Source organism: Rutilus rutilus (assembly GCF_951802725.1).
Source record: "Rutilus rutilus genome assembly, chromosome: 2".
Classification (NCBI taxonomy): domain Eukaryota; kingdom Metazoa; phylum Chordata; class Actinopteri; order Cypriniformes; family Leuciscidae; genus Rutilus; species Rutilus rutilus.
In genome coordinates, this window is record NC_140210.1 from 44,686,394 (window position 1) to 44,708,576 (window position 22,183).

The window sequence follows — 22,183 nt, forward strand, 5'->3', positions numbered from 1 at the left end:
TATTTGTTAGAGTTCGAACTAACACCGCTTCTTGACTTGTTCGCATCTATTCGTGTACCTCTATCATTCAGACAGATCAAATTCATCTCATCCATTAATTTTTCAGTAAACTGCCTGTTTCTATCAATCACACTTCCTCCCCACATATTACTATGGGCATTGAAATCCACACCAGATCACCATCTCTCTCTATACTTTGCCCTTCTATCTTCATCTCTTCATAACACGCCCACCATCCATTTCCCTCTTCCCGATCTCTTTTCACAGATACATTTACATTTATGCATTTGACAGACGCTTATCCAAAGCGACCTACGTTGCATTTCACATTTACATTCTTATCAATATCCTTTTATTACAAAATCAAATTTAGGTTTCAGCCAAGACGCTTGTACACATCACATCTGGTTTTTCCTCCATCTGATTTAGATAACCCTTAAATTCCACCAAACTTCTAGCATTGCATTGTGATATTACTAACATCAAGATTATTGTCCATCCCATGATACTAGGCTGTATTTTTTAAGTTATAAAAACATTATAAACTCAAGACACTGCTGTAAGTAAGGATGCATTTAATATAATAATGACATTTGAAGTAAAAGTGTCAGCAGTAATGACCCATAATGCACATTTGTGTGTTTTATTTTACTGAGATATTAAATTGTGTTGAATTTGGGGCCAAAGAGACATTATCATCAAAACTGAATGGTAGGGCTAGTGTAAGGGAATATAATATACAGTTTGTACAGTATAAAAATCATTACACCTGAGAGTGTTCACAAAGATAGCGAACCAGCCGTGTGTGCGCGTGTCTGTAATATTTCTATTAAGTGACTTTATATGAATTAAAAACATTTTTGTGTGGAAGATCTATTCAAATATGCATCCCTTTCATACTGGTGTTGAGGGTCAAACTTTTATTTTGTTGATTGGGATACTCAAAAAATTTGTGGATGTTGTATTTGCACTAGGCTATATTATGGGTGTTTGATGAACGCATGTTCCTGCTTGTGATTCTTGATCTGACCTGTAGAGGACAGCAACTCTTTCAAACTCCAGCAGTACAAACGCAGTTTGTTGTTTCCATATTCATCGTCTTTTGTTTTTAATGACATTTCAATCTTCCTTTAAGAGTAGCCTATACTTGACGCACAAATGTGCGAGAATAGAACAATTGGACCATTCAGGGGAATCTCTTCGTCAGCTATATTTGATATAGAGGAAAAGATTCATGCTGTTTAGTGTTTATGTTCCTCCGTAAGAAACCGGAAAAATGAACTTTACGCCCCTTTCCTGCTCATCTGAGTCAGTTGGTGTCCATCAAAGTGAAAGTAAAATCCATCGACACACGCCATTTAATGAAAACATCAAAAATCATTTAGATTTTCTTAATGTAACATCAATATGATCAGCATGACCTGTGACAGATAGATTTTCGCACAGGTGAGTCTTACAGATACAGTTTAAGTATTGCTTACATTTTATTTTTGTGTTTTTCGATGTAGCCTGCACTCCAGGGCCATTTTGTTTAGCTAATTACCTGATTTTCCATTAATTTTATATAAATCTAAAGACATTTTATGGTTTAAAGTAGACTAATGAATTTGCATTCAGAACGCCAACACATCGTTCTAGAAAAGACAGATTTAACGATATTGAGACATATTCTTCCTTTTAAAATCAATAGTTCGACTTTTGTGTTCAAATATTTAGCTCCTGACATCATATTTTATCAGGAGTTTCAAAGAGTTGGTTTTCTCTTATAGATATCCCACTAAGCAAAATTATGTTCAAAAGACGTCTTTTTAATGTCTTTGTCACAAAAGTGTACGCTGAAAAGATTTTGGACATAATTGTGCCTAATGGGATATCAGCACAATATAAAACTGTCTCTCAAGTTTTTCTTCTGGCACACATCACAGGAATACTGACAGTAAGTAATGTGGTGCAGTGTGATGATATTCACGAGTTTAGGCCATTTATTTTTTGCCATTTATGCTCAAAATGTTGCCATGAAAAGAGTTGACAGGTATTGAAAGCACCAGTATTATTAATATAACTATGTGGTTTTACTGAGGCTCATTGAAGGAGTGTGATACCACCACAACCCTATGTAATCCTTTAGGATTTGGCCTTTTAGGTTAAGAATTAAAAGTTGGTAAAAACTTTGGTAAAAACTTGTAAAGTTGGTAAAAAAATAAAAAAGAGAACTTTTTTATCCTCATTTCTAACATGATACGTTTGTTGTAAGAACTACACTTTTTTCCTAGCAAATCAATTTACCACTCAATAAATAGTAATCAGAAACACATTTAAATAGCATGTGAGTGCATGAAGAGACTGAACCAATTAAAATAGAAAAACCCCATTTTTATTTTTAAAGTATTTAAAAAATTTGATGTAAAAATAGTGTTGTCAAAAGAAAAAAAGTATTTTCTTCAATGTATATATTTTTTAAGGATGTGAGGCGATTAAGGCCAGCTCAGAACCGCCATTTTCTTGGCCACCATGCGATTGATGATTCTGCCGTTTTGCTTCGACCAAATCCATCTTGTCTGCCTGAAGTGCTGCTTCTTCAGTTTGTGTAACAGTGAGTTAATTTGATTGATCTTTAGTGTTCGTACCAATTAGATCAGTCTCGGGATCACATCTTATCTTGAGCAAGCCTTGAGGTGTTATGTGGCTGTTACCATTTGTCTTAGACAAACAGAGCTAATGTGGCTGTTATACTTGAGGCTCGGCCTGTCACTGTCTGACTTTGTTGGTATATTATCTCAACCTATCTAGCTGATGTTGACCACTGGGGGTGGTAAACGTTCAGGGCTTAGTGTATTTATTGCAATGAAGCTGAGTGATATTACTACAACCTTATGTATCCTCATATTTAAAATTTGTGCTTTTAGCTTAATAATTAAAAGTGGGTAAAGTGTGGTTTTCAGGCACAAATGGCACACTTTCCTGTTGGTAAGTATTTAATGTAGCATAATTATTCAGTTAATCAACAATCATTATCACAGTGTCTTATTATAATTTCCCTTGATGTTTTGTTTCAGTTCAGTCCAGATGCAAAAACCAAAGTCATCTGAACCCAGCTGTGTGTCCATGAAGAGTGACCGGTCAATGGATCCTCCACTTAAGTTTAGTGGACACACTGATCCTGGGTTTAGGTAAACACTTTAAACCGTTTGTCTTATTATATCTTTTGTGCTGAAATGAAAGAATTTTTCAGTGCCTGTATTCAATGCATTTCAGAAGATAAGCTCTTGTTATCATGTATTCAACACTATATATCACATTGTAATTAATTCTGTCACCTGGGTTTTGGGGCCAATACAATGTTGTTGTTGTTGTTGTTGTTGTTGTTGTTGTTGTTGTTGTTGACAAGCAAGGACTGTGGCCCGTTGCCTTGTCTTCTGTATTAACAGTGTAAACCCAATCACAAAGCACGCGCCTCCTAGTGTTCTTTATATAAAACACAAAGAAAAAAACCTACATGATGCTATTGCTTAACAACTTAACAGCTTTAACTAAAAATATACACAAGCTTAACTGAAATTATTCTCATAAGAGTGTTTTCCAACATAATGATAGAAATATTAAACTGTTTAAAGCTTAATTTTTCATAAGGCACTAATTTGCAGACTCTCAATAAGCTGCAGTTGCAGGATCCACTTGTTTAAGCAGCAAATAAATGGGTGGTGTCCGACTGGACCGATTCTGGATTGTAGTGGTGGGCCGCCAGGGCTGATTTTTTTTTTGTCCCAGTCCAGCCCTGAGTTTAGTGGTGCCGTGCAGGTAAAATGAAGGGTGAGTTGAGACAGGGATGTTTGCAGCAGTATTTATTCAAATAAACGAGATAATCTGACAGGCAAGGGAGCACACAAATGGAACTTAAACAGCTTTGCATTTACACAAAGACAATAAACAACAATGGACTGATTAAATTGAGTGATAAAACATTGCCATGCTAATAAGAGTGTGTGAATAACATTGTTGTGTTCAACTTCAATCCACAGACTGGACCCTCCAGAACCCAGCTGTGTGTCCATGAAGAGTGACCAGTCAATGGATCCTCCACCTAAGCTTGGTGGACACACTGACCATGGGTTTAGGTAAACACTTTACTAAAGTATCTTTATCTTATTACATCTGTTTTAACATTCTTTTAAAAGAATTGTTCAAATGTAATGTTGTGAAGTGTCTTCAATATCTGTGTGCAATGTATTTTAGAATGAAGATCATAATTAACAGCTTCGATATGTAGACTATAACAGTTAATAGTTCAGTCAGTCACGTTCAACGTTACGTCAGAACTGAACTGACTAATTTGGATCATTGGGATTACAGCAGAGAGCCATCGGTTAATACACAAGGTGATATGAGGATATCGCCCTCCCGGCGGCCCTCCCACTCCTCTTTTCCATTGCAGACTGTGGAGCTTCCGGTTGAGTTTGCTGGTCCTTCTCATGGGGGACCCAGCATCTCATATATATATGTATATATATTAGGCAGGCCCGGACTGGCCATCGGGAGCACCGGGAGAATTCCCGGTGGCCTGGCGACTAATTTGGCCTGCTGCCAGCCAGTGGTTTTTTTTTTTTTTTTTTTTACTATTACCTTTACCAGTGATCATTTTCGAATTCATCATTCAATAAAATTATTATAATAAAATAAAATCATGAATCTGTTAGTCTTGACTGGCAAGGCTACGATTTGACTTTAAGCCTCAGCCAAACGGTTTTATCAGAAAATGCGAGCATCACCTGATGATGGACAGTAAACGGCCAGGTGGAGCAGAGAGGGAAAGGACAACGAAAAAGAAAGCACTCAGAGAACAAGCATTAAAATGTTGCAAAATGAATTACCTGTTCTGGGCTTCAAGTGCAGGTCAGTTTCATCTGTAAATACTGTACTTTTTTCTTTGTTAACTTAGTATTGAAATGCTAGCAAATGTAAGCGGTATAGCGCCCCTATTACTATCGTCACTCAAAATACTGTATGCTAAAGGAGATTAATATTATTTAGTGTAAAGTTACATTAGTAATTTAGCAGACAAATATTAACATGTATGTGGTACTGGGAGCAGGGAGACAGGAGTGATAGTGCAGACATCAACAAAAAATAATGCAATAACATTTTATTAGACAATTTATAAAATGATGTCTGCCCATTTGTGAGGTTTAAAACTTTTTTCCTTTCCTTTTTTTTTTTTTTTATCAAATGAAGGCACCAAATATACGTGTGTTGTCTGACTGGACCGATTCTGGATTGTAGGGGTGGGCCGCCAGGGCTGATTTTTTTTTGTCCCAGTCCAGCCCTGAGTTTAGTGGTGCCGTGCAGGTAAAATGAAGGGTAAGTTGAGACAGGGATGTTTGCAGCAGTATTTATTCAAATAAACGAGATAATCTGACAGGCAAGGTAGCTCACAAATGCAACTTAAACAGCTTTGTATTTACACAAAGACAATAAACAACAATGGACTGATTAAATTGAGGAGTATAAATATACAGGGTGACGTTCAACTAAAGAAGACATAGGTGAAGAAACAAATCAGTAACTATGGAAGCAACTGAGAACACAATGGAACACATGGAAACCAAGGAAACAGGAAGTAAACACAGGAAACAGGAATTCACACACACCAGATATAAAAAAACTTTCAAATGAAAGTCTCAGAACATAAATGATCAAACATAGCCATGCTAATAAGAGTGTGTGAATAACATTGTTGTGTTCAACTTCAATCCACAGACTGGACCCTCCAGAACCCAGCTGTGTGTCCATGAAGAGTGACCAGTCAATGGATCCTCCACCTAAGCTTGGTGGACACACTGATCATGGGTTTAGGTAAACACTTTACTAAAGTATCTTTATCTTATTACATCTGTTTTAACATTCTTTTAAAAGAATTGTTCAAATGTAATGTTGTTAAGTGTCCTCAATGCCTGTGTGCAATGTATTTTAGAATGAAGATCATAATTAACAGCTTCGATATGTAGACTATAACAGTTAATAGTTCAGTCAGTCACGTTCAACGTTACGTCAGAACTGAACTGACTAATTTGGATCATTGGGATTACAGCAGAGAGCCATCGGTTAATACACAGGGTGATATGAGGATATCGCCCTCCCGGCGGCCCTCCCACTCCTCTTTTCCATTGCAGACTGTGGAGCTTCCGGTTGAGTTTGCTGGTCCTTCTCATGGGGGACCCAGCATCTCATATTTATATGTATATATATTAGGCAGGCCCGGACTGGCCTTCGGGAGCACCGGGAGAATTCCCGGTGGCCTGGCGACTAATTTGGCCTGCTGCCAGCCAGTGTTTTTTTTTTTTTTTTTTTTTACTATTACCTTTACCAGTGATCATTTTCGAATTCATCATTCAATAAAATTATTATAATAAAATAAAATCATGAATCTGTTAGTCTTGACTGGCAAGGCTACGATTCGACTTTAAGCCTCAGCCAAACGGTTTTATCAGAAAATGCGAGCATCACCTGATGATGGACAGTAAACGGCCAGGTGGAGCAGAGAGGGAAAGGACAACGAAAAAGAAAGCACTCAGAGAACAAGCATTAAAATGTTGCAAAATGAATTACCTGTTCTGGGCTTCAAGTGCAGGTCAGTTTCATCTGTAAATACTGTACTTTTTTCTTTGTTAACTTAGTATTGAAATGCTAGCAAATGTAAGCGGTATAGCGCCCCTATTACTATCGTCACTCAAAATACTGTATGCTAAAGGAGATTAATATTATTTAGTGTAAAGTTACATTAGTAATTTAGCAGACAAATATTAACATGTATGTGGTACTGGGAGCAGGGAGACAGGAGTGATAGTGCAGACATCAACAAAAAATAATGCAATAACATTTTATTAGACAATTTATAAAATGATGTCTGCCCATTTGTGAGGTTTAAAACTTTTTTCCTTTCCTTTTTTTTTTTTTAATCAAATGAAGGCACCAAATATACGTGTGTTGTCTGACTGGACCGATTCTGGATTGTAGGGGTGGGCCGCCAGGGCTGATTTTTTTTTGTCCCTATCCAGCCCTGAGTTTAGTGGTGTCGTGCAGGTAAAATGAAGGGTAAGTTGAGACAGGGATGTTTGCAGCAGTATTTATTCAAATAAACGAGATAATCTGACAGGCAAGGTAGCTCACAAATGCAACTTAAACAGCTTTGTATTTACACAAAGACAATAAACAACAATGGACTGATTAAATTGAGGAGTATAAATATACAGGGTGACGTTCAACTAAAGAAGACATAGGTGAAGAAACAAATCAGTAACTATGGAAGCAACTGAGAACACAATGGAACACATGGAAACCAAGGAAACAGGAAGTAAACACAGGAAACAGGAATTCACACACACCAGATATCAAAAAACTTTCAAATGAAAGTCTCAGAATATAAATGATCAAACATAGCCATGCTAATAAGAGTGTGTGAATAACATTGTTGTGTTCAACTTCAATCCACAGACTGGACCCTCCAGAACCCAGCTGTGTGTCCATGAAGAGTGACCAGTCAATGGATCCTCCACCTAAGCTTGGTGGACACACTGACCATGGGTTTAGGTAAACACTTTACTAAAGTATCTTTATCTTATTACATCTGTTTTAACATTCTTTTTAAAAGAATTGTTCAAATGTAATGTTGTGAAGTGTCTTCAATATCTGTGTGCAATGTATTTCATGAAGATCATAATTTACAGCTTCGATATGTGGACTATAACAGTTAATAGTTCAGTCAGTCACGTTCAACGTTACGTCAGAACTGAACTGACTAATTGGGATCTTTGGGATTACAGCAGAGAGCCATCATTTTAATACACAGGGTGATATGAGGATATCGCCCTCCCGGAGGCCTTCCCACTCCTCTTTTCCATTGCAGACTGTGGCGCTTCCGCCTTTATATATATATATATATTTATTAAGGGTGTAACGGTTCACAAAATTCACGGTTCGGTTCGATACGATACACTGGTGTCGCTACAGTGAAAAGAAAGAAATGCCCGAGAAATTTCCTTGATTTTATTATTTTTTTATTAAAACAAACATCATAAAGTATGATCATTTTTTACTTTGAGCAATGATGGAGCTATACTTGACTCTTCTTAGGAGCATATAAAACAAAAACAGCCCCTTGCTCCTTAAAAAAAATAAAATGTAATATTGTTGTAGATATAAACAAAGGTTTATTTTATTTCAGATATACATTTGAGGGCAGCAATTTTATTCATAATGTCGAAATAAATCCGACATAACATTACTTGAAAGCATTGTAGCCTACTATTCCTGCCAAACTTCCATGGTCACAGTTAGTGTTACTACAGTAAATCCATGGTGAATGTTGCTGATCTGTGGACACTGGATAGTTCATTCATGGCACAATATTTCTCCCGGTTTCCACTTCAGCGCTGTTTGATCCGTTAATAACAGAGAAATGTGAATGCTTCTCACTAGATCTCGCAGCGATGTTATTACTTCAGTGGCGAATTCAAATGCTTTTCTTTACTTCTCTTAGCGCTGTGTAGAAACAGTCGCTTGATTAAGATCGGCTCGCGCTGCATTGGTCCAAACCATAGACTGTAAAAAAATATGGACGTAGTGTCCGTGACGTCACCCGTAGGTTTCTGAAGACCGTTTTTGAAGCCTAAAGTGGGCATGGCCGACCGTCGCCATCTTGGCAGCGCGTCACTCCCGAATTTATTTATTTTTACAGTCAGACAATTGACCTTTCGCCGGCCCCTCCCCCAAAACGGCCATTGTCCAAACACACATCATAGCAACCGTTACTATGTGAGCAGGTCCGACAAACATTCTCCGCCCACGGCGTTTGTAAATATGTGGAATAAGGGCTGCCTCCAACAAAAAAACATTTTCTAGTCGACTATAGTTATTCATTTAAGCCATTAGTGGACAAATCGCCCCATTATATTAATTGAATTACTTAAATAGGCTATATAGCCTACAGGATAATGAGCGTTTACGTAATATAGCCGCACTCAAGCGCACGACCGCAGGCATAAAGCTTGCCACAAAGAACCGGTAAAAGTAATTTGGGGGCAGTAAGATTTTTTAAGAAATTAAGAAAAGTAATAGGCAAGGATGCATTCAATTGATCAAAAGTGACAGTATAGACATTTATAACGTTAGAAAAGCTTTCTATTTCAGAAAACTCTGAAACTTTCTATTCATCAAAGAATCCTGAAAAAAAAAAAAAAAAAAGTTTTCTACATTGATAACAATCAGAAATATTTATTGAGCAGTAAATCAGCGTATTATTCCCTCAGGTAGGTTGCATGTTTTCTTGCATGGGTGGATGTTGGAATCAATAATCACGTTGTTTGCATTCGCCTAAACTGATTTGCCGAAATCAAAATGCTGACATTGAAAGTCCCGCTCGGAGCGGTAAATCAAACAATGATTTGTCCCTAAATAATGATATATTATATCATAATATATTATATATTATTATTATTATTGATAGGATGATAACAGGTGTCGTGATCAGCACTGCTGCTGTATCAGTCAGTGGTTAGATCAGCTTTGCAGTCAAAAAAACAGGACAAGGGAGATATAAATTATGCATTATAAATTATGACAAATAAATTATGCCCAAAATACGGGACATTTGGCAACCCTAACGTTAGTTTTTCCCTTCCCCAAGAACAAAGCACATAACGTTAGCAGGGCTGAACTGGAACAAAAAAATTAAAATCAAATTTGCTAATAAAAATTAGCAAAATATAGCTAACAGCTCAGATAACTGCGATTGTCTGCAACAAATCGGAGAAAATCAAGACAGAAGAAGAGGTCTACGATGCCTACGGATGTTGGTTGATCACAAACTTCCAAAATGCCGTTTGCAAGTGTGTTTATGTCGATTGCGTGGGTATTAGAGATTTTTTTGCAATTGTCATGGGGTTTCTCAGATTTCGCTTGAGACCGGTTAGCATTAGCCTCGATAGTAGTCGTGTCTCCTTCATTGCGTATTTTTATATTTTGAATATATCCCTCCACTGCATACTGTAACCCCTTTTGCCTCGATCTGGAGGATATCGCGGAGGTATTGCTCCAAAAAAGGTCACTGACACACACGGGTATACCTCTTCCCGTCATGGCAATCTGTCGCGCTGGTCGTGTTTGACCATTTGTTTGTCGGACGTAGCAACAGTAACTAAGGGGGGCGGGGCTCGGTGAAAGGCTAATTAGCTGAGGTAACATGACGGCTAACGGACAACAGACAAACGGCTAATGATGACTAATGACCACAGCAGCGGGAATCCACCTGTCACTCAAAAGTGGACACACCCTTAATTATGCAGAAATTTAAGGATTAATATAATTTAAACGGATGATTTATAAAAAAATTCACCCCCTCACAGTTGTCATGAAGGGCAAAATTAGCTGTATAGACCAAAGCCACTTTTTGCTCCAGGCTGTAAACGTGTTTTTTTTCTGCTGTAAAGTTGGGCATTTCAACATGGGGGAGATGCAGATTTGACTCACTTTTGCAGTCAGCCTCAAGCGGCCAGTCGATGAATTGCCGTTTAATTAACTTCCGTGTTGGTTTCAAGAGAGAGACGGAGGTTGCCGCTTGGTACTGAACCGAAAGCCTCGAACGGTTCAATATGAATACGTGTATCATTACACCCCATTTATATATATATATATATATAATTTTTTCTTCAAGGCTTGCACCTTGAAACCTATTTCAAGGTTTGCGTTCTCGAGACACCAGGCACTGTTGTTGTGCGAATGAGCAGGCCTGAGGGCGTTAAGGGTTTTCTGTTAGAACGGTGTCGTGTTAGCGGCCCCTAAGTTAATAACTAATGATCTTTGCAACGGAAGTGAATCGATCAAAACTAACTTTAGCTGGACAATAACTTTATTCTAGAGCTGATGTAAAGCCAAAACTGTGTCTGTCACTTTAATTTCCTATTACCACTGTAAAGCTGCTTTGAAACAGTCCATATTGTTAAAAGTGCTATATAAATGAAGGTGACTTGACTTGACTCATTTGGGGTCCCGCGGAGGACCGAGAACATTCTTCACGCAAAGCCCTGTCCTTTATTCCACCTCAACAAGTGTGGGGGGACTAGACAGCTTACTCTGGGCGCTGGAAGTTCAGTTTAGACGTAACGTTGAACGTGACTGACTGATAACGAACGTCTAGGTTACTATGTAACCTCCATTCCCTGAAGGAGGGAACGGAGACGTTATGTGTTTGCACGCTGCCTTATATACTCGGAAGCGGGGAGTGGATTCCCAGGAAAGCTCTCAGGCAAGATCCCGTCAGTTCAGTTCTGACGTAGCTTTAGTAACCTAGACTTTCTGTGATGTCTCTAACAGGACAGTACATATTAATAAATATTATACATAGAACAATCAATGATTACAAAAGTGATTAATATAATAGTGTGTGTATTACATTCACTTTTTGTGTTCAATCGAATGCTCAGACTGGACCCTCCAGAATCCAGCTTTGTGTCCATGAAGAGTAACCGGTCAATAAATCCTCAACGTAACTTTAGTGGACACACTGAACTTGGGTTCAGGTAAATGCTGTACTACACATTTATTGCTCATTTATGTTTACATTTCTGTTTATGCATTTGACAGTTTATCTTTTCGGGTGTTGTATTTGGAGCATAGGGTCAGGATCTGGTCAGTTCTGTCTAGTCTGTTTTTTCCAGTGTTGGGATCCTGGAACAGGTGCTGTCATTTTCCTTTTGTTTTGGTTGAGCTCATGGTCTCTGTGTTGGATTGCCATGTTCTCTGTTTGTTTTTAGTCTACTGCAAGGGTACTCAACATTAATTTTGTTGCCATGTTTACACTGCAGAGTTTCAGGCAAGGTAGTTGCGCATTTTTATGCAGGTTCAGTTCGGGTCACAGTGTTAAGATGCTTACAACTTGCATCTTAAGACTTGCTAAGTACCAAGTATTTACAAATTCAGTTTATTATTTAGCCTGCTAGTCCTTAATGATTGTCCTATTTAAAGTGTCACTTCACATGAAAATAATTAAGTTTAATAGTTTGTCTTGCTATATTCTTAACGCTAAAAATAGAAGTATGAAAAATCTCTAAAGACATAAAGCGCAAAGTATGTTATACAAAATGTGAGCGAACTGTAAAATGTTTTTAGGAGCACGTGTGTGAAATAAAAAGATCATAAAAAAACTTAAATATCTGAATATCTTCAGGGGAATCTGATTCACAAAATATCACAAGATAATCTTAATTCAGGGGATGGAAAACCAGAAATCAATATACGGCATAATGTGATTATTAAACTTAAAAAGGCTGTGATTTAGCTATATATATGTATACATCTCAATTTCAGAAAATTTACCCTTGTGACTGGTTTTGTGATCCAGGGTCACAAATATCAGCGCTACACATTGTAGGGAGGAAGGGCCCATTTTTCCTGTTAATCTGGCCTCCCAACCCTTATGGTTACAGCCCGTTTGTTTTGAATCCTACGTTTTGTGCGGGTTCCTGTTTCCATGCAGTTTTTTTGGGAGTTGACCATCTTTGGTCCCTGACTCCTTTATTTCTCATTCCATTGGCGGGTGTTAATGTCAAGCCCCGCCTATGAAAGAAATTTCAGGCAGCTTCATAAAAGGAAGGGTGGGTGGAGGAGATCTTTGTGGCTGCTTCAGGGAATACTTTGGGGGAACCTTGGCTGGGTTTGTTACAATGTGTTAAAATGTGTTGTTTTAGGCTGCCATCAGAGGCACGGATACTGTGCTCTCTTGTGGCTCGTGCACAGGGACACTCGGACGCAACCCAGTGGGCATTTGATGTCAATTTGACATCAAATTGATGTCAAAATTACGTCAAGAAATTGGTCAAAAATGAAAATCAAATTGACGTCAAAGTGTTGATGTCAATTTGATGTCAAGATTTGACCTCTGCTGATGTCATTTTGCCAAACAAAAAGGTGAAACGCATGGCCGTACACTTATTACCAGCTTCACTTAAAACTAACCAGATTTACTTTATTTAATTTCCGGTTTAAATAAATATAATATTTAAATAGTTTAAAATATATTAAACATATTTTGATGACACCATGATGGTGGTTAGCGTTTGCTTTAGTTGTGCTCTTGACCCTTGACTCTTTAATATAAAATTTTCTCTGGCTGCTATAACTGTGTGTTTATAAAGCACAACTGTTGTAGCTAAAAAAGCCATGAGATCAGGAGATGTTGGCGGTTTATTGAAGATGATGACAATATCATCATGTAATTGCCTGAATCGCTGATCTTATTCAGTGTCTAATCTTTGGTTATATAGGACTTGTGATTTTAATGTTGTATTATAATATAAGCCATTTAATTTAACAGCATGAGAATAATGTTTTTTTTAATTAATAAAGGATTTTAAAAACATTTAATGCATTAAACTTAACATTATTACTTAGCTATCAAGAATCAGTGTATGACTCTCAACAATGGTGACAATCAATGAAATGCTTCATGCTGCAGTGCATGCTGGGTACCACCAATCAAAACTCACCCATATCTCCCAGCATGCATTGCAGCTTTAATAAATTATGCAGCTGGAGTTGATCTGATTATCTGGATATTTTGTTTGATTGTCACCATTGTTGAGATTCATACGCTGTTTCTTGATGTCTGTGTGCGTCTAAGTAATGCCATAGATGACAGGGTTTTGTGCACTAAATAGTTTTTAAAAACCAAGTACATTATTTGATAAACAACACTGCTAGACATGCTGTAGAATCAAATTACTTCTGTCATGAATAAAACCGCTTTTAAACCACAAGTCCCATATAATCATAGCATTAGACACTGAACATGATCAGAGATTCAGGGAATTACATGATGATTTCATCAATAAACAGCCAACATCTCCTGATCTCAGTTTCTGATGGCTTTTTTAGCTACAACAGTTGTGCTTTATAAACACACAATTATAGCAGCCAGAGAAATTTTATATTAAAGAGTCAAGGGTCAAGAGCACAACTAAAGCAAACGCTAACCACCATCATGGTGTCATCAAAATATGTTTAATATATTTTAAACTATTTAAATATTATATTTATTTAAACCGGAAATTAAATAAAGTAAATCTGGTTAGTTTTAAGTGAAGCTGGTAATAAGTGTACGGTCATGCGTTTCACCTTTTTGTTTGGCAAAATGACATCAGCAGAGGTCAAACTCTTGACGTCAAATTGACATCAACACTTTGACGTCAATTTGATTTTCATTTTTGACCAATTTCTTGACGTAATTTTGACATCAATTTGATGTCAAATTGACATCAAGGTGCCCGCTGGGATGGCTCTGGACTGAAGCATATCTCCATCAATTATGCGGCTGACATTTGGACCCTGAATTTAGGCACGTCGTGACCTTCCACACTTGTAGTGATTGTAATGAATAGTAATTGGACCAATTTTTGAGTCTGTAGGACCAACTCTATAGCGCCACCACCAGTTCAAAAATTCCACATTAAAAGGGTTATAGCTTTTGAGCCCTTTGATGTAGATGTGAATGTAAATAGATGTAAAATGAAACTTAGTACATCTGATTCCACTCATTATGGTAATCACTATCAATATCTTACAATAAGACTCTGCCCATTACAGTAGTGGCCATTTTGAAAAGTACAGTGTTCAATTTTTTGTGCTACTCCTCATTCAAATTTTGTTCAATTTTTACGAAAACCTACTGTTCCCGATATATTTTTCTCCAAATTTGACCTGTATTTGTTGCCTTATGGTAGTTAGCTTAGCATGCTAATTGGTTAGCATGAACCATGAACCATTCCGGTTGTGGGTTTGAATGCTGTGTGGCACATTCCCAGATCGCAAGAGGTATTGTAGCCTTAAGTGGTGGAAAAGTTGCTTCTGTTCCAGACATGGTGCCTAGGCTATATCTGAACGAACTCGATAAATACAACATGCAGCAAATTTATACAAAAATTATTCATTTTGAATTGATTCTCACTTGAACTATTGGACCTTCTTCATCTTGCCAAAAACACAACTTCCCAGTGGTGCAATGATATGAGTGACAGGTATCTGACCCAGAGATAATGGGTTTGAGCCCCACGCGGCATGATTTAAAAAAATTGTGTGTAATGTTGTGTCATGTCAATTCCTTTATTATTCAACGTTGTACTAATCTTTCTTCCTCTTGGATTAATGTATGTCTTGTTCATTCTATGTTCATTCTCATCTGAACTTCTGTTCATTTTGAGTTCATTTTCACCTATACTTCTAAACCAGCTCTTTTTTCTTCAATTTCTGCTGTTTTTACTATTCCTGCTCTTGCTGCTGCTTCAGGGGCTTGGCCCCGTATCGCTGCTTATAGCTATATTCCCACTTGTTCCTTAACCTGTAACCAAGAATACTAACACACACAGACACAGTTTCTTCAAGATTGGATTTGGTGAGGAGGAGAGTCTTCTCAAAACATTAAGATAACATGTTCTTTCTCTCAAGGAGAGGATACTTTAAATCTAACTGTAAAGTAAAGACTTTAAAGGTCCCGTTCTTCGTGATCCCATGTTTCAAACTTTAGTTAGTGTGTAATGTTGTTGTTAGAGTATAAATAATATCTGTAAAATTATAAAGCTCAAAGTTCAATGCCAAGTGAGATATTTTATTTAACACAAGTTGACTACATCGAACGGCCCGTTTGGACTACATCCCTCTACTTTTGTCATTTTTTTCTCATGCTTTTATTACAGATACATATCCTTTTATTACAAAATCAAATTTAGGTTTCAGCCAAGACGCTTGTACACATATCACATCTGGTTTTTCCTCCATCTGATTTAGATAACCCTTAAATTCCACCAAACTTCTAGTATTGTAATATTACTAACATCAAGATTATTGTCCATCCCATGATTCTTGACTAGGCTGTATTTTTTAACCCTCTACTGCACGGTGTTGCCATATGGCAACATACCCTTTCTTTGGACATTTCTTGAAATTTGAAAATAAACATGAGCTCTGATTGATCTTAAATTCATGGTAGAACCTGGTTGTAACCAATTATATGCTTTGATGACATCACATGACACTACACACCCTTGCACTGTCATTCTTTTCACACACTTTTGATGACTCCAGTTGCTGAAGAAGTGCTCGTGAATATGTGAAGATTTTCCTCAATTTGTCATATTTCTTCAGAATTTAAAATTACATCAAGCATCTGGGGAAAGTTCAAAAAATTTTTCAATCATTGTCACATTGTTTTGATACTATTACCTTTTTATTCAATAAAATAGGTATGTTGCCATATGGCAACATTGTGCGGTAATGGAACAATATTTTGCCCATGCATGCTAATGCAGAGTAGCTTTGTATGAATGACAATGTATGGATGCACTGATATAGTTGGATGGTTGTATTCTACTCATATATTTATATACAGTATAGTTGTATATATTTATAAAGTAAAGTAAAAGTAAAGTATAAAAGTAAAATATATATATATGCTTATTTTGTTTAGAAAATGAAGCCGTCAGTGTTCTATGGCAAGGCTGAGAGGAGGGCTGAAATGTACAGGGTACAAGTGGTTATACCATCTCATGAAAGTGAAATGTTATTAAAATAATCGTTTCACATTGTTGAACAGTTCTTATGAGTTTGTGTCAGATGTTTTGTAAATGTTGTTGAAATAATTGTTTCACATTGAGTAGTTTCACTTGAACAGTTCGCGTCAGATGTTTTGTAAATGTTGTTGAAATAATACTTTGAAAATTAGTTTCATATTTTGTACACAAAGCTCTTGAAAACATTTTAAATAATAAAAACAATTTCATTTCTATAAGATAGGTCAGTAATCATCTATGAATTTCGTGTCATTTTGGGAGAAAACACATCAGGCTGTTCCATTGTCGCACAATGTTGCCATATGGCAACGCACCCAAAAGTACCCCCCGAAAAAAAAAATATATATATATATAAATATGTTAATTTGAGTCTATTTTATATATAAAAAAACACTGTAACATTTTTTTCCATGATTGCATAATAATGCGTGCAGTAGAGGGTTAAGTTAGACCATCTCTAACCATCTCCCATGTTAGCCCTTTGATATCCAGGAACCTCTCTGCGGCTCTCACTATTATCTGTATCTTTTCTGTTCTTCTTTCAGTCTGTGCTGAACAATTTATGACCTCTGCCATGAATATCACAAAACTCTTTTTACTATCATTGTGTCATCTGATATATTGCTTCTCTTTTCCTCATTTCTGAGATCAAACTCCTCACACCTGAGACAATCTCAATGGGAATAATCTGGTACATGATGCAAGTGTGAAGAGTCTCTCTGATTTAAAAGATAATTAATTCTCATTATAAACTCAAGACACTGCTGTAAGTAAGGATGCATATCATGTAATAATGACCTTTGAACTAAGTGTGTCAGCAGTAATGTCCCATAATGCACATTTGTGTTTTATTTCACTGAGATATTAAATGATGTTGAATTTGGGGCCAAAGAGACATTATCATCAAAACTGAATGGTAGGGCTAGTGTAAGGGAATATAATATACAGTTTGTACAGTATAAAAATCATTACGCCTATGGAGAGTGTTCACAAAGATAGCGAACCAGCCGTGTGTGTGTGTGTTTTATGAATTAAATATTTTTTTTGTGGAAGATCTATTCAAATATGCATCCCTTTCATACTGGTGTTGAGGTTCAAACTTTTATTTTGTTGATTGGGATATTAAAAAAATTAGTGGATGTTATTTGCACTATAGGCTATGTATTATGGTTGTTTGATGAACGCATGTTCCTGCTTGTGATTCTTGATCAGACCTGTAGAGGACAGCAACTCTTTCAAACTCCAGCAGTACAAACGCAGTTTGTTGTTTCCATATTCGTCGTCTTTTGTTTTTAATGACATTTCAATAAGAGTACTTTGACGCACAAATGTGCGAGAATAGAACAATTGGACCATTCAGGGGAAATTCTTCGTCAGCTATATTTGATATAGAGGAAAAGTTTCATGCTGTTTATACTGTTCCTCCGTGAGAAACCGGAAAAATGAACTTTACGCCCCTTTCCTGCTCATCTGAGAGGCGGTGTCCATCTAAGTGAAAGTAAAATCCATCGGGATACGGTTGCCATTTAATGAAAACATCAAAAATTATTTAGATTTTGTTAATGTAACATCAGTATGATCAGCATGACCTGTGACAGATAGATTTCACACAGGTGAGTCTTACAGATACAGTTTAAGTAGGCCTATTGCTTAAATTTTATTTTTGTGTTTTTCTACCTAGCGCTGTAGCCTACACTCCAGGGCCATTTTGTTTTGCTAATTACCTGATTTTCCATTATTTTTATATAAATCTAAAGACATTTTATGGTTTAAAGTAGACTAATGAATTTGCATTCAGAACGCAAATATATCGTTCTAGAAAAGATAGATTTAACGATATTGAGACATTCTTCCTTTTAAAGTCAATAGTTCGACTTTTGTGTTCAAATATTTAGCTGATATAATATTTTAACAGGAGTTTCAAAGAGTTGGTTTTCTCTTAGCCTATAGATATCCCACTAAGCAAAATTATGTTCAAAAGACGTCTTTTTAATGTCTTTGTCATAATTTTGCTTAATGGCATATCAGCACAATATAAAACTGTCTTTTCAGAATAATTTTTTTTTTTTTTTTCTGGCACACATCACAGGAATACTGACAGTAAGTAATGTGGTGCAGTGTGATGATATTCGCGAGTTTAGGCCATTTAGTTTTTGCCATTAATTATGCTCAAAATGTTGCCATGTAACGTTAGGCTAAAGAGTTGGCAGGTATTGAAAGCACCAGTATTATTAATATAACTATGTGGTTTGAGGCACACTGAAGCTGTGTGATACCACCACAACCTTATCCTCATATTTAGGATTTGGCCTTTTAGGTTAAGAATTAAAGTTGGTAAAATATGATCTTCATTCACATGGCTCAATTTCGTAATTTCCTGAGAATGACTAGTGGTAAATAATTTTTCATAAATATTCTATATTCCCTTAATGTTTTGTTTCAGTTCATTTAAGATGAATAATTTAAATACAGTTCTTTTGGCACATAGTCAGGAATACCCATTGTAAATAATGTGGTGCAGTTTAATGATATTTGTCAGGCTATTATTTGCTCTGATATTCAACCTCAAAACTTGTCATGTAAAAGGTTTGGCACAAAACATGTTTAAAAATATTTTGCTTCATTCGTCCTGACGCCCTGCCAGGGGCACTAGTGGATCATCACAGTGCCAGCTAAATTGTTTCTTTTTTATATCCTTAAATCAAGGAAAGAGAAAGGAAAAACAGAAATAACTACAATATAAATGAATAAATAAAAGGTGCCAGGGGGAGGCAGAAATATAAAAATACAATATAAATTGTGTTGTTCACAAACCTTACGTTCTTTTAGCTTTTAGTTGTATTGTCAGTGTAGACTGACTTTACTTAAGTCAACAGTCATAAAGTTGGGTTTCTTGTTAGAAAACTTATTTATCCTCATTTCTAACATGATACGTTTGTTATAAGAACCACACTTTTTCCTAGCAAATCAATTTACCACTCAATAAATAGTAATCAGAAACACATTTAAATAGCATGTGTGTGCCTGAAGAGACTGAACCAATTAAAATAGAAAACCCCCATTTTTACTTTTAAAGTATTTTAAAAATTTGATGTAAAAATAGTGTTGTCAAAAGAAAAAAAAGTATTTTCTCCAATGTATATATTTTTTAAGGATGTGAGACGATTAAGGCCAGCTCAAAACCCCCATTTTCTTGGCCACCGTGCGATTGATGATTCTGCCGTTTTGCTTCGACCAGATCCATCTTGTCTGCCTGAAGTGCTGCTTCTTCAGTTTGTGTATCAGTGAGTTAATTTGATTGATCTTTAGTGTTCGTACCAATTAGATCAGTCGTGGGATCACATCACAAGCAAGCAAGCCTTGAGGTGTTATGTGGCTGCTACCATTTGTCTTAGACAAACTGAGCTAATGTGGCTGTTATACTTGAGGCTCGGCCTGTCACTGTCTGACTTTGGTATATTATCTCAACCTATCTAGCTGATGCTGACCACTGCCCTGCAGAGTTTAGCTCCAGCCTAATCAAACACTTGAAGAAGCTAACTAAAGTCTTCAGAGTTACTAGAAGATTACAGGTAGGAGAGTTTGATCAGGGTTTGAGCTGAACTCTGCAGGACAGTGGCCCTCCAGGGCCGGATTTGAGGACCCTGCTTTAGTGCTTAGGCAACGCTTTGGCAGTCATCCAGAATTCACAGAAACCGCAGTTCTCAGTGTAACTAGCAGTGTAATTATTAATGTGTGATTTTTGCTTTGAGGTTCCCTTAAACCCTCAGTAACACCTGGGATCCTGTCTTGAATTTTGTTAAAGGCTTGCTCTGCCACTCTGATTCTGACTCGGATAATATTTAACACTGAATATCTCAGTACATCACTGAATGTTATTCTTTGTTACATCTTTTTTTATTATTATTATTATTTTTAATTATTTTTATTTATTTATTTAGTGTCTTGTTTTCCTCTTTTTTTTCGCCGTTGTGTGGGGGTGGTAAATTAGTGTATTCGTGTATTTATTGCAAGGATTTTTTGAAGAACACATTTTGTTATTTGCTGATCATTTCAGTGTAAGTGATAGTTTATGTTGTCCTGAAAAAAAGGCCAATACATTTTTTAATTAATGTGTGGCACATTCTACAGAGGCACATAGAGCTTCTATGTGCGTCTGTATATGTGCCACACATTAATTAAAATTTTTGATTATGTGTGATATTACCACAACCTTATGTATCCTCATATTTAAAATTTGTGCTTTTATACTTTTGACAATTAAAAGTGGGTAAAGTGAGGTTTTCAGGCACAAATGGCACAATTTCCTGTTGGTAAGTATTTCATTTAGCATAATTATTCAGTTAATCAACAATCAATCATTATCACAGTGTCTTATTATAATTTCCCTTGTGGTTTTGTTTCAGTTCAGTCCAGATGCAAAGACCAGAACCCAGCTGTGTGTCCATGAAGAGTGACCGGTCAATGGATCCTCCCCTTAAGTTTAGTGGACACAATGATCATGGGTTTAGGTAAACACTGTATTAAACTGTCTTTATACATCTTCTGTGTTTAAACAAAGAAAGAATTATATAGTGCCTGACAAATGGATGTGTACATTAACAGTCGCACTTGCTGTAATATCTGCAACAGTATATCATATATTAATAGTTAATTCAGTCACCCAAATCAGTTAATTACAAAAAATCATGAAAATAAAAGTGTGTGTGTGAATTACATTCACTTGATGTGTTCAATTTGCTCAGACCAGACCAGCCAGAACCCAGCTGTGTGTCCATGAAGAGTGACCAGTCAATGGATCCTCCACTTAAGTTCAGTGGACACACTGATCCTGGTATTAGGTAAACACTGTACAAAAAACATTTATTTTATTACATCTGTGTTGAAACAAAGAAAGAATTGTTCAGCGTCCATAAGCAATACATTTCAGAAGATATTAAAATATCTCAATCAACATCTCCGATATGTGGATGAGTACTTGCTTAAAAGTCTCCAACAGCATAATAAATATAAATGGATTAATTCAGTCACCTGAATCAGTTTAATACAAAAGTCACACATTTAAGACTGTGAATTACATTCACTTGTGTTTAATTAAATCCACAGACTGGACCCTCCAGACCCCAGCTGTGTGTCCATGAAGAGTGACCAGTCAATGGATCCTCCACTTAAGTTTAGTGGACACGCTGATCCTGGGTTTAGGTAAACACTTTAAACCGTTTGTCTTATTATATCTTGTGTGCTGAAATTAAAGAATTTTCAGTGCCTGTATTCAACGCATTTCAGAAGATAAGCTCTTGTTATCACGTATTCAACATTATATATCACATTATAATTAATTCAGTCACCTGGGTTTTTGGTGCCAATACAATGTTGCTGTTGTTGTTGTTGTTTTTGACAAACAAGGACTGTGGCCCGTTGCTTTGTCTTCTGTATTAACAGCGTAAACCCAAAGCACGCGCACCTCCTAGTGTTCTTTATAAAGCACAAAGAAAAAAACCTACATGGTACTATTGCTTAATAACTTAACAGCTTTAACTAAAAATATACACAAGTGTGGTGGTTACAAAAGT

General features: G+C 36.5%; 1 protein-coding gene across 10 annotated transcripts in view; it reads left to right on the forward strand.

Annotated features, from left to right (window-relative positions):
- The first annotated feature begins 1,309 nt into the window (after positions 1-1,309).
- Positions 1,310-22,183, forward strand: part of LOC311286572 (NACHT, LRR and PYD domains-containing protein 12-like) — a 53,552-nt gene continuing 32,678 nt past the window's right edge. For 2 of the 10 annotated variants that reach the window (XM_084402778.1, XM_084402782.1), the window contains exons 1-9: positions 1,310-1,446; positions 3,057-3,170; positions 4,020-4,115; positions 5,755-5,850; positions 7,489-7,584; positions 11,475-11,570; positions 21,017-21,121; positions 21,356-21,451; positions 21,717-21,812. In XM_084402778.1, coding sequence (XP_084258904.1) covers positions 3,067-3,170; positions 4,020-4,115; positions 5,755-5,850; positions 7,489-7,584; positions 11,475-11,570; positions 21,017-21,121; positions 21,356-21,451; positions 21,717-21,812 — 785 coding nt within the window. In that variant the 5' untranslated portion in view covers positions 1,310-1,446; positions 3,057-3,066. Of the gene's footprint in view, positions 1,447-3,056; positions 3,171-4,019; positions 4,116-5,754; positions 5,851-7,488; positions 7,585-11,474; positions 11,571-17,886; positions 18,224-21,016; positions 21,122-21,355; positions 21,452-21,716; positions 21,813-22,183 lie in introns of those variants that run through there. The other 8 variants (XM_084402781.1, XM_084402780.1, XM_084402785.1 and 5 more) reach the window with 8 other exon arrangements.